General features: G+C 55.3%; 1 protein-coding gene across 1 annotated transcript; it reads right to left on the bottom strand.

Annotated features, from left to right (window-relative positions):
• Positions 1-997: 997 nt before the first annotated feature.
• LOC138101781 (zinc finger protein 586-like) lies at positions 998-2,124 on the bottom strand. Its single transcript, XM_068999567.1, has 2 exons — positions 2,049-2,124; positions 998-1,863 (listed from the first exon to the last, which is right to left on the bottom strand). Exons 1-2 carry the CDS (start codon positions 2,098-2,100, stop codon positions 1,025-1,027), a joined length of 891 nt encoding a protein of 296 aa, XP_068855668.1. The 5' UTR covers positions 2,101-2,124; the 3' UTR covers positions 998-1,024.
• Positions 2,125-15,842: the final 13,718 nt, after the last annotated feature.

Raw genomic sequence — 15,842 nt, 5'->3', positions numbered from 1 at the left:
GGGGTCTGGGGGAGAGGTCACAACTGCCCTAAAACCCCCTCCCAGCCCCACAGCCACTCCCGGACACCTCAAACTGCCCCACAGCTCCGGGCCAGGAACCTCCCCAACCACTCCCTGCATCATAAATGACCCCAAGAACCACAAAATTCTCTCCAAGACACACGGCTCAGCCAGGATCACCAAAACTCTCTCAGAGACCACCCCAAAAGGCCCCTCCAAGCACTACAAATGCCCTCAAGAGCCACAAAAGCCCCTCCCAGTCCCCCAAGGAGCCCCCCAGACCCCCTCCCACCCCCCATGGCACCGACCAGGACAGACTGGGGGACAGGAACATCCACAGCCCAGAGCAGCTCGGGCACTTCAGCAGCAATTTGGGCACTTTGGACATCACACCCCAAAGGGGGAGACCCAGGCCAGGGACTGGGACAGACAACCAGAATTCCTGATGAATAGGTGGGCTCAGGTGGACACGTTCTGCCAGCACAACTGTGAGATTGTGGCCCCAATCTGCCTGGCTTCGTGGCTTCACAACACTCAGATCCTCCCGAATATTCCCCTGAACCCCAAATTCACCCCCAAATTCCGGTAAAATGGTGCCGCATTAGATCTCTTTGTTTAATTTCTTTATTTCTACCCCAATTTTGGTTGTTTCAGTGGGATTAACACAGAAATTACTTAGGTTGCAGAAGATCTCCAAGATCATCCAGGGTTGCTTGATACCACCAGAGAAAACAATTGGACAGAGTAGATGAAAATTTTAGAGTGTAAAGGTAAAAAATCAGCTCCTCCCAATGAATTTCCAATGTTAATCTGAGTCCTGATGGATGTTCCTGCCCCTGCGTTCACCCAGGTGCCTACAGGGATCCAGGAGAACGTGGAGAGCACCAGCCAGGGGTCTTCCCAACCTGGATCACAGGGAATGTGGGTCACCAGGGCTCTGCCAAACGTGGCTCCTCTGATGGGGGATGGAGCTGGAGCAGAGGACAAAGCTCTTCCCTCAGTCGGGGCACTCGCAGGGCTTCCCTTAGCGGTGCCTCCGTTGGTGTCTGGTCAAGTGAGAGCTGCTGGAGAAGCTCTTCCCACACTGGGGACACTCGTAGGGCCTCTCCCCGGTATGGATGCGCCGGTGGGTGACGAGGGTGGAGTTGTACCTGAAGCCCTTCCTGCAGTCGGGGCAGCGGAAGGGCCTCTCATCCGTGTGAATCCGCTCATGCAGGAGGAGAGTGGAGCTGCTCTGAAACCTCTTCCCACACTGGGGACACTCGTAGGGCCTCTCCCCGGTGTGGATGCGCCGGTGGCGGATCAGGTGGGAGCTGTGGCTGAAGCTCTTCCCACATTCCCCACACTCATAGGGCCTCTCCCCAGTGTGACTCCTTTGATGGACAATCAGGCTGGAGCTGCACCTGAAGCTCTTCCCACATTCCCCACACTCGTAGGGCCTCTCCCCAGTGTGGATCCTCTGGTGCTCCATCAGGCTGCAGATCCGGCTGAAGCTCTTCCCACATTCCCCACATTCATAGGGCCTCTCCCCAGTGTGGATCCTCTGGTGATTGATCAGGTGGGAGCTCCACCTGAAGCTCTTCCCACATTCCCCACACTTGTGGGGCTTCTCCCCATCGTGAAGCTGCTCATGAACCACCAGCTCTGACCTCTGGCTGGATCTCCGGCCGCCTTCCCGACACAGGGTGGGTCTTTCCTCCTCGGAGCACCCTGGGCTGCGTTTGCAGCCCCTCCTCCTGCGGGATCTCTGGGGCTTTTCCTCCCCGTTGGATTCCTGAGCCATGGAGCCGCTCAAAACAGCCTCTTCCACCAGGTTCTGCCGCGGGGATTTGTCCTCCTTGGGCTCCGTCCTCAGCTCCTTCTCTGGGGAGGAAGGACAAGGAGAGGATGGGATTTGCCTCCGTGCCACAGGGAAGGGGAAGGAGATCCCCCCAGTCCGTCCCCGGCAGGACGGTGTCGGCAGCGGGGTTGTCCTGCAGCCGGGGGCGATGCTGGGCTGGGAGATGGAGCAGGAGAGAGGGGGAAAGGGGCACTGACTTCCTCCTCACCTGCCTGGGGGTCCCGGGGCATCTTCCTCTTCCTCACAGCCTCCTCCTCCATCTGGCCATGGGTTGGGAATGGGAAATCCTGGTTTGGGGAAAACAAGGGATGAGTGTGTTGGGTTGGGGCTTCCTCCTGCCCAAGTCCACCTCTAGAAGTCACCGGGTACCTGGTGTCCATAAAACCAACAGAAAACTGAGAGTGACTCCAAAAAAAGCCTCCAGGAGTTCCCCCTTTCCAGTCTCCTCACTTTGGGGTTCTGGGGGTCCCCCTTGTCAGGGCTGCTGGGGGTCCTGTGGGTCCTGGGGATCCCCCTCTCCGGGGTCCTGCTTAGGGATGCTGGGGGGCTTTGGGGGTCCCACAGGTCCCTTTTTTCCTGATTCTGCTTTGGCTCCCAGAGGTCCCAGGGTCCCCTCTTCAGCCTCCCTCCACTCCAGGAACTTGGGGCTCCCCCCTCCCCTCACCGCCCCTTTCAGGGCTGAGAGATCCCAACCCCACCTCATCTCCAGGCCCCCCCACCTTTCCAGGATCTTGGGGGCCCCCAGCTCTGGTATCGTCCCTCTCTGCTCTCCCCACTCCAGGGGTCCCGTGTTCCAGCCCCCAGCTCTCCTGGGGATCCCCAAAGCCAATATCCAACCCCGCCAGGACCGGGCGATCCTCACATGGACCTCCCAAGACCCCCAAGGGGCAATTATAGCTCAGCTTTGGAGTCCTGCAAGATCCACATATCCCCTCTGGCCCAAAAAATCCCTCCCAGGGACATGCAAGGACATCTGGGGCTCGATTCCAGAATCTGCAAGCTCCAAACACCCCTCCAATAAAACCCCTCCTGGTGACCCCCCAATAGATTTGGGGTGAGCTCCCCCTCCCCGCTCACCTGCAGGATGGGGGGGAAGATGCTACCGGGGCTGGGGGTGCTGCGGACACAGTGGGCGGGCGGTGGAACCTCGTGGTTCTCCAGCTCCTCCTCCTCCTCTCTCCCTCCTCTTCCTCCCACTCCTCCTCCACTCCCACCCTGACCCCCCTTTCCCACCCCCTCTGCCCCACGGCTGCCACAGCACCGGCTGCTGTGTGGGGGGAGCCCCCGATCAGCCCCAGGGATGGACAGGGGGGTTGGGGACCCCCCCAGTGCGGATCCCTCCCTTCCCCAGAGCCCCAGGGAATCGCTCCAGGGCTCAGGTGCTGGGGGACAGGGCTGCACCCCCATGGAACCGCTCTTCTGCTGTCCCAACCCCACCTTTCCCTCCCCTCTCCTCCCCTTTCTCAGCGTTCCCCCAATCCACAGCCCCATTCCAGCTCAATTTGGGTGTCCCATCCCCACCCCGCTTTGCTTGGGGGTCCCAGCCCCCTCTTCCCCCCCACCTCCTTCTGCACCTTCCCCATCCCCAATCCCCACCTCCCCTCCCCCGGCCTTGGTTTTGGGGGTTCCAGGCCCCTCCTGCTCCCTTTGGGGGTTCCATTCCCCATTTCGCTCCATTTGGGGTCCCAGACCCGCCCCCCTTCTCACCGCTCACCCCGCGCCCGGGGGGGCTCCCAGCACCACCAGTGCCACCAGTGCGGCCCCAGCTGCCCCCACACGCCCCATGCCCAGCGCCGGGCGCTGCCGACAGCCCCAAAGCAGCCGCGCTGTGCCCTGGGGGGTCCCCAGAGCGGCCCCGCCCCGCACGGCACTGGGAGCACCAGTCCGGACCAGTGCGGAGCGCGGGCGGGCGGCATCAGCCGTGCCCGGGCAGGGCCGGGCCCCGCGGGGCTCCCGCCCGCACTCGGCCCCCGCCGGGACAGCGCGGGGGGGCCCGGCCTGGCCGCCCCCACCTCCCCCTCCCCAAATTCCGCTCCGGGGGGCGCTGGGGGCGGGGGGGGCTCAGCTGGGGCCAGAGGTGCCGGAGCCACGTGTCCCCCGCTGCCAGCACCGCCCCCTCAGGATTAGGGGTGCCCCAAAACTCCCTCGGAGCTGGCGGATACCCCGCAGGCCCCTGAGGACTGGGGTCCCCCCGGCCTCATCATCCCCAACCTTCGCCTGCCTCATCCCAGGCCCCATCCCGCCCATCCCTCTCCGCCACACTTCATCCCACACCCCAATCCACATCCCACCCTTCCCGGGCCCCATCCCGCCCCATCCCGTTTCTCCCGGCAGCCGCCACCGGGACCCCAAAACCCCGCGTGCCGGGGGCTCCCCAATATCCCCCAAGGGGCATTTGCGACTCACATTCGGAGCCCTGCAAGATCCAAACATCCGCCACCTCCCTGCCCCACCAAACCCCCCTTCCCCAGGAACCAACAAAGATATTTGGGGCTCGGTGCTGGAGTCCTCCAAGCTCCAAAAATCCCCTCTCCCGAAAAAACCCCAGGCACCGCCCAAGATATTTGGGGCGAGCTGCCCCTCCCCGGTCACCTGCGGGATGGGGGGAGCGGTGTTCCCGAGGCCGAGAGCTGCGGACACAGAGAGCGATGGATGCACGTGGAGGCTCCTCTTCCTGCCCCCTCTGGCCCGCCTCTTCCTCCCGCCCTTCCCCTTTATCCCTCCTCTTCCTCCCGCTCCTGCTCCTCCAGCCGTCCCCCCCCTCGCTCCTCCTCCTCCTCCTGTTGTTTGTGGCTCCCATCCCGGCTTTGTCTGGCATCAGCCCTGGGGCCGTGCCGTGCTCAGCAGCAGCAGCATCCTGTGCTCTGGCAGCACTCCCTGCTCCTTAGGGAAGGCTTTGGCATTTCTGCCGGGCACAGACACTGAAGCTCACCCCGACCTGCCCCGCTCCCATTGCTGTCCCCTGGGCGCTGGGCAGCTGCTGGGCCAGGGCAGCCCGAGACACAGAGGAAGCCAAGTCCAGCCCAGCTGCCCGGGCTGATGCAGACGAGCCCCAGGGCCGAGGTCCTGCAGAGCCCCACGGAGCCCTCGGCTCCTGGCTGGGAACGGGCTGTGCTGCGGCTGCCACAGCGGCCACAGCGAGTCCTGGGGCTCCCCCGGCGCCGCTGCAGCAGCACCCAGGTTCCACCTCCTGTGCCAGGCCCTGGCCAGGGGCCAGCAGATCCATGGGCTCCGTGCCGAGGGGGAACAGAGCAGCAATGGATCGGCTGCAGCCCCCAAGGACCTCGAGCAAATCGTGCAGGAACATCCAGACCTGGACCTGACGTTTGCAAGGCTGCAGCCGGCAGAGTTCTGTGGCGCAGGAGAGCCGGCTCGGGGAGAGGAGACCTGCAAGGAGCTGCAGGAGAAACGCCCTGAGCCTCAAAGGCCGCCACGGCCTGAATCTGTGCTGGGGAAAGTTCTTCGTGTCCGGGAAGAGATCCCGGGATGAGGCGAAAGCCAAGTTCATGGCTGGTGACAAGACTGCCGTGCAGGGAGGGCAGAGGAGGGACTGCGGGCGGAGCCTGGGAGCCCGGGAAGGAGGGAGGGGTGGGGAAGGTGTATTTTTAGAATTTGTTTTAGTTCTCCTTGTCCTGGTGTGATTGGTTTGGAAATAAATTCCATTAATTTCCCCAGCTTGGGTCTGTTGTGGCCCTGGCAGTGAGCAGTGAGTGAGCTCTCCCTGCACCGATCCCAGCCCATGAGCCTTTCCTTCTGTGTTCCGTGTGCTGCAGCTGTGGGCAGAGTGCCAGAGCGGCTTTGGTGGCACCGGGCACCCGGCCAGGGCCAGCCCAGCCCAGCGGTGCCTGCAATTCATTCCCTGGGCTGCAGCGCGGAGCGGCCGCAGGGCGGGTCCGGCTGCGCGGGCAGGCGGCTCCAGAAGCACCAACTGCGCCCCACGGGACAGGAGGAGGAGGCAGCGGGTGCCGGGGAATCTCCTTCCTCCGAGCCGGCAGCAACAGGCGGGAGAGACTGGAGAGAAGGAAACGGGAGAGGAGGGACGAGGCTGGAGCTGTGGAGAGCTGCAGGGATGCCGGGGCAGCCGGGAATTTTGTTTTCCAAATCTCTGGGGCGAAAGGAAGCGCTGGGAAATCCGTCATGGAAAAGAGAGGAGAAATAGCGATTGATGGAAAGCGACACCCCTTGGGACTCAGTTTCTCCCCCTGGATTGCAAAAGCTGACAGACAGACCCCGAGCGCCGACGGACACCCGTCCCCGGCGTCACGGCCCAAGGGATCGGAGCTGCGGCTGGCGGGGCTGGAAGCTCCGTCCAGCAGCTCCGCTGCCGCCCCCAAACCTCGGGCTGGAGCGGGGGGTCTGGGACACAGCCCCGTGCTGGGGGGCGGCAGCGGGAGCCGCGGGGCCCGGCCCGTGGGGGCGGCCGGGCTTGAAAAGTGCGCGGGGCCCCAGCGCGGTGTCCCGGTCTTGTTCCTCACCTTAACACAATGTCTTCAACTCCCTACGTGCCCTTCATTTAATCAGCATTTCCTAAATGCTGACTCATCCCATCATCATCTCTACCCGGAACAGAATTTCCCAGGCCATTCCAAGTCCTTTATAGTTCTTAAAATACTGCGGCCAACCCCTGAGCGTGATTTCCCCCACCCCCGCCTCCGTGCAGACCTTGTTGTCTCCCAGCACCAGGATCGTTCCCACTGCCCCAGGTCTGCGTTTAGCGAAGCCAACAGTACTTCTACCACTGCTTTCAGCAAGACCCCAATCGAGTCTTTACATTTCAACATAACCAGATGATGTCTACTTAGCATGAAATGTAGTTACTGTCCAAGAGTTGCACATCCCAAGCAAATTCTTAGCAGAATACATTTTAAATCCTTTGGATTGAAGTGTTTGGAAATCATCTGCTAGCGTATTCACTACATTCTTTTCAATATCTATGCAGAGCTAAGGAATTCCAATTATGAGAGGCTGTCTTCTGTAAGCTCATTAAAAGTTAATATCCACCACAACACTGTCTCTCTATTTCATTGGTTCTTTGCAATTGCTTAGCAAAGATAACAAGCACCAGGCTTTTAAAGAGAGAGAGACATGCTTTCTTACTTAAAAAGACACAATCTTGTTCCCACCAAAGCACTCACACAGGTGAAAGTCACAAATTTCCTGCCTCTTCCTTCCTTTCCAAACCAGTGCAGCATGAGAGAAAGCAGCTGTTTCCCGAGGCCGATGGGTCACAGACAGGTCAGATGACATTGAGGCTTGTTCCTCAGAGGCAGTCAGCAAGCAGCAGATGATGATTGCAAGGATCCAGGTGACACCATCACCCTCTCAAGAGAGGAATCCTTTAAGCAAGCACATTGCTCATCACTCCCATCCTGCTTTGGTCTAATGAACCAGCTCTTCCTGGCAATGAGCAGCAAGGGGATCTAATTTGACTGTTGCTATCCTTTTACATTTTATTCAATCATTACATCAGAACAGGCATTTTACCTTTGCTTCAGTTACTCCAGAGGACCTTGGCACAAAGCAAAATGAAGTCAAATGAGAAATAGCTAGCTTAAATTTATATACACCAACAAATCATGCTGTGTTTCAACAAGTGTAAGAGAGACGTGGGACTTTCCTTCCCTCTGAGCAGCTGCAAGCAGAAAAAAAGCAATGATGCAACATTCATTAATAAAACTTTCTTAGAAAGCTCTTCTTATGGCCAGATTCAACATCTGCAGGAGATACCCAAAACACACTCATTGTGCTGCACTTCCCTTTTTCCATTCACGTGTTATATGTACTGAAAATATGTTATCGAGTAGATATGAACACACCATGCTCCCAAATTTTCCCGAAGTAAAACATATATCTGTGTATGTTATAAACAATCAAACACAAGGGAGAAAAGCATAGCACAGATGCTGCAGGAAAGGAAATTCATCACATTACAGATCTCCCCTGATATGGAGATTGGCCAGGACTTTCATCAGTGATGGGAAGGAATTTCTCATCTTCCCATTTACAGCACCTGAAGCAAGAAGGACCCAACACCTTAAGCGGTGTCCAAGATAGCACAGAAATTTAAACAGAGCCATTTACAAAGGGCAGCAATTCATCTGGCCAGTTCACACCTCAGATAACTATCTGCAGAACCCAGAGCAACATAATACTCCAAGGAGCAGTGAGATAGCCAGAGGATTCTCAGCTAAAGAAAATCAGGCAAGAACAGGATGTTCCTTAGCCTGGCTAACCCAGGTAACATCTCCCAGCCATTAGCATGAGAGGAAACAGAAAGAGAGAGGCTGAATTACTTGCAGTGTACAGATACTGCCCGAGGGAAATGTGACAGGGGACCTACAACATAAAAAATGCACTTAACTGTAAAAACTAGGAAGTGAAGCTAAAAATGAGAAAAATTAAAAGCTGTCCTTGGATATGCAGTAAAAGGCACACTGACACCATCAACGGGAGAAGGAACACAAAAGCACCCAGCTGCTCAAAAGCTGTGCTATTCAGGTACAAAGAAATCAATGTTTTTTTAAAGAAAAAGTCCCTCACAACGTGAATGAGCTAAGTAACACTCAAAACAATATTATTTGTTAGAAAAATCATCTGCTCCAGTGCCTGAAGGAAAAGGTTTGCAGTTTATTCCATCATTCCTTCAAATCCAGGGATTAGTGAGAACTTCTTAACAAATTCCTGCCTTGCCTTATGGTCCTTCAGTTTCACCAGGGCCAAAGCTTGCTGCTCACAGTCAGTACAGGAATCCCCGGGGTGTTACCATCCTCTCGGAGTGAGAAAAGCACTCCACTCGAGATGGTGAACAAAGAGATGGGGCAGTTTCCTGATGCCTGAGAAGGATGTTCTCAACTCAGTGGCACAAAGTCTGCTTTTGTTCAGACAGGAATGAAGAGGAAAAATGGCAGAAATTCATGATAGGGCCGATGAGGAGAAACATTGGGCTGTGCACACATTCAGTCCAAGCAACATCAGCTCCAGGTGTGGTTTAAAATTCACGTTTGTGCTTTATTGAAGCCATGCACTGTATTTGTGGTTCTCAGTGAATTCTGTATCCAAAAGGGACATGTTAGATGATTAAAAATTAGTTGGATTTCTTTCCTTCTCCTGTAGCAGTGCCAGTAGGAGAGGTAACAAAGGCAGTTCCCTGGCCTTCAGACATTGCACAGAAGTGGGATCCATTGATACACACTCATGCAGCCAAACTGCAGGTATTTAATTCAGGGCCTAAGACATGAAGCCAGGCTTCTTTGAATTAATCACGGACAGGGATGAGCTCCTGACATTAACATTCCACTCCTCCCTCTTTCTGCTGAGACAGTCTGGACAACACGAATATCCCTAATACAGATCCAGGGGTCTGGTATAACAGCCACCCCAAAAAGCCATAGTTCCAGCTGCCTTTCCTTTCTTTGCATCATACCAGGAGGAATCAAAAGGAATGAAAGCTATTTCATTTATTATTACAGGTGAGAACCCCTCAAAGTACACAGGAAGAGAAGTTGTATTTTGTAACCTTGTTCTCCATCTAGAAGTAAAAGAGGGGCTGGTGTGAGGCACCGAGGGGAACAGAGAAAATGCTGAAAAGAAACTGAGGAATGTGAAGCCAAATTTTCAAGCATTCCAGGCAATCACACCACTCAGGGACATTCTACAGCTCAGCAAATCACATGCTGGAATGCAGTGGAGTATGGAGTAGGGAAATAGGGAACTGCTCAACAAAATAGGTGCTACAGCCTCTTGTGCTCAGGCTCTTACCCCAAAGTATGTTCCAGCTCCAACTGAAGGGCATTCTGAACCAGAGGAGTACTGACCTTTTGATTTTGGCAGTTCACAGTTCTCAGACATCACAACGTCTGTGGCTCCTCTCATCATTATTTTTGCTGTTTTCACTACTGGCCATCAAGTTTCCTGCAGTAGCCATCCATGAACCCTGGACCACTACTACATGAATAACACAGAACATGGCTCTGAGAGTGCATTAGTGAGGCACCAAGAGAAAACCCAAATGATGATCCTCCTCACAGAAAAGGTAACAGACAAAAAAAAAAAGTGTGAAAATACTTTTTTAAAAGATGGCTGAAATTAGGTGAATTCTTAAAATTAAGTAAATGTCTGAAGTTAAATTTAAGCAAATTTAACTGTTGCAAAGTATTCTGAATACACATACAGTACAATATACTAGAGTCCAAAATTAAAAAACTTCCAGTCATGGAAATATGGGGTAAGGGATATATTTATTTGGGAAAATCAGTTCAGCAGAGATCTCTTTGCTACAAATACCTTGAATTTAATTCTTCTGCCTTGATACAACCTCCTGAGAAAGTAAAAAATAAAATAAAAATCCTACAGGAAAAACTTGTGTTGGATGCAATCTACTCCCTCAGACCTGATACAAAAGTCTGATTTATTCTCTTGCTTTATTGTCTTAAGGAGAATGAATTAATTATTCTTCCACTCAGAAGTCTATGGCATTAATCCTTGAGTTGAATCAGAGAAAATTCAATCTCTCTTGAGTTCCCACTCCATTTACTTTTCTTGTAGTGTTCCGTTTTGTTGGAGTGAAAGCTCCTCTGGACTCAGGCCCAGAGGGAAGCCAAAGCACAGGGGCTGAATTAAAACCTTTGGACAAGCTGAGATACATGAAGTCACACCAAAGTGAAATAGAAATACAGATTTTTTACCCTTTAGTAGAAATATATGCGGAGTGCCTTAAACATTGAAAAGCTGCAGCAGAGACCTTAAACACAGTTCTTACTGCAGCAGTGTTACCTTTTCACAGAATTTTTTACTTTAGACAAAATATGGATAGAATTACACTGTTCATATTTTTTAGATGGAGTGTTCACATAAACAATAAGAGCTGATAGAAACTGCATCCACAAATCTGTGCAATACCTGTGTAACACTGGTGGTGAGGCTTACGACTGTTAGAATTAGACCAGGATAGGTTAAGAAAAGGAAAACTAGAATTGTGTGTTAATCTTATTGGTCAATTAACAAATCTAATCCACACTTCTGCAAGAAAAAATATAGAGTCTAGAGTATAGAGCATATAGAGTATAGAGCATATAGAGTATAGGCTACAGAGCATAAAGAGTATAGAGCATATAGAGTATAGAGCATATAGAGCATATAGAAGAAGAAGAAGCTGTGTTTTCCTGCTGTTTGCTGTCACTGCTTGCCTTTATCATGTAACCCCCTTCGAACTCTGCCTTCAAGAAAGCTGTGAGACTATGAAATAAAGAGCTCAGCAGAACAGCAGCCTCCTCTGCTCTCTCACCCTGCTCCGGGAAGGAAGGGTACCCCGTCAAAAGCTCAGCAGCGCAGAGCCCCAAGGCTGCTGTGGGCAGCAGGGCCCAGGGGCCGTTCCCACCCGCAGCGCTCCTGTCCTGGGCTGGGCCTGCACAGGGGCTGTGGCCCCATGGCTGGGGCAGCGGGGCACAGAGGGGCCGCGGAGCCGCTGCCGGGGCTGGCAGCAAGGCCAGGGACAGACAGGGAATTTCTGTGCATTGCCTGCGCTGGGCAGGGCTGAGTGTGGGGAAGGCAGAGCTCAGCCGGCCTCGGTGGCTGCAGGAAAAGCCAAGAGCCCCAAGAGCCCCCGTGGCTGTGCTGGAGACCAAGGCTGGAGGAGGGAAATGCGGGGCTGCTGCGGGATGGGGACGGGGATTGAATTCCAGCAGGCACCGACGTGGGGCTGAGAGACTCAAGAGCTCCTTGGCCTGAGCCTGTCCTGGAAAGGTCTCTCAGCCCTCTGTGCCCGTGAAGGGCTTCAAGGAGGAGCAGAGCTCATCTTGGCAGGACCCTCATGGAATCCCTGAGGGACAAATGCCAGTGCCTGCCCAGCCTTCCCAACATCCCTGACACCAAAGGCCTTTTCCACATCCCTCAGTTCCAGGTCAGTGCGCAGAACACAGCACAGCCCTGTCCAGGTCCTGGGGGCGATTCCAAAGGGAGGCAGCTGTGATTTCTCCCCACAGACCCACCACTCCGGTGTCTCTCTGTGCAGCCCTTGGCTGTCCTGAGCACTTTCCCTGGAGCCTCCCTGCCCTGGATGTTTCTCTCCATGCAGTTCTCAGCACAGCCCAGCAAAGAATTCAGGAGGTTTCCCAGAGGACATGACTCTGGGAGTGAAGGGGCCTCAGGGCACTGTTTGTGCCCCTGGAATTGTGCCAGCCCCGAGTGCTGCTGATGGTGTTTGTGCTCACTCGGGTTCATCTCCCCACACCCACTCGATGCACTGCTGAAGGCTCCTCAGGACAGAGCAAACACGGACTGCTGGCCTGGGCACTTGGTGTCCCTCCGTGCAGGGACAAACAACCTCCTGCAGGTGAGGGCAGAGGCCAGTGCTGGGATTGGTGGTGGCAGGGGCTGCTGTGGGACACTTGCCCTGGGCACCTTCCCAGGCTGTGCCCGGAACAAAGGCCCAGCCCAGGCCCTGCTCTGCTGCTCCCTCAGGTCCATCCCAGGAGCTCTGGCTGTGCCAGGACACTGCTGCGTGCCCCCCCTGCACACTCCCCCCTGCCCCTGGCCACTGGGGTTTGCTTTGCCAGGGCATTCCTGGGGCACATTCCTGACAGCAGCTCTGGAGGAGAGCGAAGCCTTCCTGCCCTGCCCACAGGAGATGCCCTTTGCTGATGGAGCTGCTGTGCTGGAGCCCGGCTGTGTCCCAGCAGTGCCCGTGGCCTGTCCCTGCCTGTGGTCACAGCACGGACACGCAGCAGGACAGTGACCGAGCTGCCCGAGCACTCCAGCCTTGCACCCTCAGAAGGGCTGGGAAAGGGAGTGTGGAGCTGGGAAGAGCAGAGGTGGGAAGAGGCAGGGCCATTGTCCCTGGCCGTGCTGCTGTGCTGGGAGTCTCTTCCCTCCAGCTCTGCCCACAGGCACTGCCCCTGCAGAGCCAGAGAAGGGCTGAGGAACAAACCTTGGACACAAAGGTCAGGGCAGCCCCTTGTTCTTATTCAAATGCACAGAGAAGAAGCCTCCTGAAAGTCTTTGTGTTTCAAAAGAAAGGTAGATGTTCATGTAGAAATGCTAGGAGTAGTACTACAGTACTTTATAAAAAGCAGAATAACACCAGAAAAAGAATAAGAAAAAGCACCAATGAAAATATGGACAAAGAGGAAAAAAAGGCCAAGATTGTAAAGAGTTACATTCTGAAGGTTCTGGAGCAGAAAAGAGAGAGTTTCTTGCTTCTGAGAAGCATCCTAGTCATCATTTTCCTCGCACAGCAGAAGGAAATAGAAAGATTTTAACTTGTGAAAAGTATCCAGTCATCACTTTCCTCAGGGCATCCCTGAGCTCCTGGTTCCTCATGCTGTAGATGAGGGGGTTCAGGGCTGGAGGCACCACCGAGTACAGAACTGACAGGGCCACATCCAGGGATGGGGACGAGATGGAGGGGGGCTTCAGGTGGGCAAATGCTGAACTGCTGAGGAACAGAGAGAGCACGGCCAGGTGAGGGAGGCACGTGGAAAAGGCTTTGTGCCGGGCCTGCTCAGAGGGGATCCTCAGCACAACCCTGAAGATCTGCACATAGGAGAAAACAATGAACACAAAACAGCCAAAGAGCAAACAGACACTGACAGCGATGAGCCCAAGTTCCCTGAGGTAGGATTTGGAGCAGGAGAGCTTGAGGATGTGTGGGATTTCCCAGAAGAACTGGCCCAGGGCATTGCCCTGGCACAGGGGCAGGGAAAATGTATTGGCCGTGTGCATGAGAGCGTAGAGAAAGGCACTGGCCCAGGCAGCTGCTGCCATGTGGGCACAAGCTCTGCTGCCCAGGAGGGTCCCGTAGTGCAGGGCTTTGCAGATGGACACGTAGCGGTCGTAGCACATGACGGTGAGGAGGGAATACTCTGCTGAGAGGAAGAAGAGAAGCAGAAAGAGCTGAGCAGCACATGCTGAGTAGATGTGCCTGGTGCCTCAGAGGGAATTGTGCATGGCCTTGGGGACAGTGGTGCAGATGGAGCCCAGGTCGCTGAGGGCCAGGCTGAGCAGGAAGAAGAACATGGGGCTGTGCAGGTGCTGGCCGCAGGCTCCGGCGCTGATGATGAGGCCGCTGCCCAGGAGGGCAGACAGGGAGAGGCCCAGGAAGAGGCAGAAGTGCAGGAGCTGCAGCTGCCACGTGTCTGCCAATGCCAGCAGGAGGAAGGGGCTGATGGAGCTGCTGTTGGACATTCCTTCACTCTGGGCATTGTGGACTGTTGGAAGAAGGCATTGACAAGCTGGGACAGATCCCCCTGAGTCGATCCTGTTCTATTTTCTTAGGAATTCCCGCAAAACCACTTCTCCTCCTGTGAGGGAACTTGGCTAAGCTTTTTGATTTCTGAGCTCAGGTTTGTGCTGCTGCCTCATCCTCAGCGTTGCTCTCAGCCTGAACACTGGGGGCCCTGAGGGAAAACAGGGCTCCCTGTGCCCCAGTGCAGTCGGACCTGCTGGTCCCCACACAGGTGCCCTTTGCTCATTTCACCTCCCTCTGTTTCAGGCTGATTGTACTTAAAATGAAAAATAAAGTGACTTTTTGAAAGCTCCAATTTCAAAACCATTGCTCTAAACCCTTCTCCCTTTCCCTGTGCAGCTGTGGTTGCTCTGGCTCTCTGCTGCCTGCAGTTGTGCCTCCTGGCAGCTGTTCCTCTGTGTCCAAGGCTTGTCCCTGCCAGTGCTGCCAGAGCCCAGCCCAGCCCTGGGGGCTCAGCCCTGCCCTGCAGAGCCCACCCAGCACAGGGCACTGCCCAGGGGCATCTCCCTGGCAGCAGGGCCTGAAGGGCAGCTCAGACAAAGGGAGATGCTGCAAGCCAAGGTGCTGCTGGTGCTGTCTGCAGGCAGAGGAGTGTGAGGAGGCACTTCCTGAGGGAGATCTGAGGCAGAGCTGCGGATCCCCAGGGTGGCAGTGCAGGAGTCTCAGTGACACAGACAAACCTGAGAGCCCCTTTCCCTTCCCTTGAGGAGAAAGCTGAGAGCAGCCCTGGCCATGCAGCACCACCTCCCCAGCAGGAGGAGTCTGCCCTGAGGGGGGTCGCTCCTTCCACCTCCAACTCCTCCCCACCGCCCATGGGGAGCTCCCAGGCAGGCTGAGAGCTGCCCCTGGCAGGGGGCAGATGCCCTGGCCTGGCAAAGAGCCCTCAGGGCTGCAGGAGCTGCTCTGCAGGACAGCCCTGGGCACCCCTGGCTGCTGCCCACCTTCAGAGCCTGCAGCCGGCCCTGGCAGCAGGAGCCGTCCTGCCCTGTCCCTCTGACGGTGCCCAGGGCAGCCCCGCTCTGCAGCACATCCTCCCCCAAGGCAGGAACGGCAGCAGAGCCATCCTCACAGCCAGGGCAGCTGTGTCATGGGCCAGAATGATCTCTGGGAGCAGAATTCTCTGAGTGTTTCCACTGAATTCTCTGTGTCTGTCCTTTCCCTGGGTGTCTGTTTCAGATGGAAGCTGCTGGTGCCATTCTCAGCTTGAAGCCCTCTTTTGATGCAAGCAGATGTTGCCAGCTGTGTTCAGCAGCTGTGGCTCAATGTTTCTGCAAAGCTTTTGTGTTCCTCATGGAACCAAGGAGCCTTTGTGACACTGCAGGGGCTGATGGCATCAAGGAGACAATTGTGACAGTACAGAACCTCCTAGAAACAAGGCTCCATTGTGACACCGTGGGGAATCATGGAATCAAGGAGCCCATTGTGACACGGCCAGGCCGCATGGAATCAATGGTCCATTGTTACACTGCGGATTGAAGAAGACCATGGTGACACCACGGAGCATCATGGAACCATAGGTCCATTGTGACACAGCGGGGCCTCATGGAAACAAGGGCACCATTGTGGCAAAGCAGGGCCTAATGGAAGCATGGAGAGCATTGGGACATTGTGGGGAATCATGGAAGCATGGAGAGCATTGTGACACTAAGGAAACTCCTGGAACCAAGATGACCACTGGCACATCATGGAACCTCATGGAAGCAAGGCTCCATGATGACTTTGGGGGGCCGCATGGAGCACAGGATCCATTGTGACGCAGCA

Source organism: Aphelocoma coerulescens, unplaced genomic scaffold (assembly GCF_041296385.1).
Source record: "Aphelocoma coerulescens isolate FSJ_1873_10779 unplaced genomic scaffold, UR_Acoe_1.0 HiC_scaffold_46, whole genome shotgun sequence".
In the NCBI taxonomy this organism is placed as follows: domain Eukaryota; kingdom Metazoa; phylum Chordata; class Aves; order Passeriformes; family Corvidae; genus Aphelocoma; species Aphelocoma coerulescens.
The sequence above is the reverse complement of the archived record's forward strand: the minus strand, read 5'-3'. Positions and strand labels throughout refer to the sequence as shown.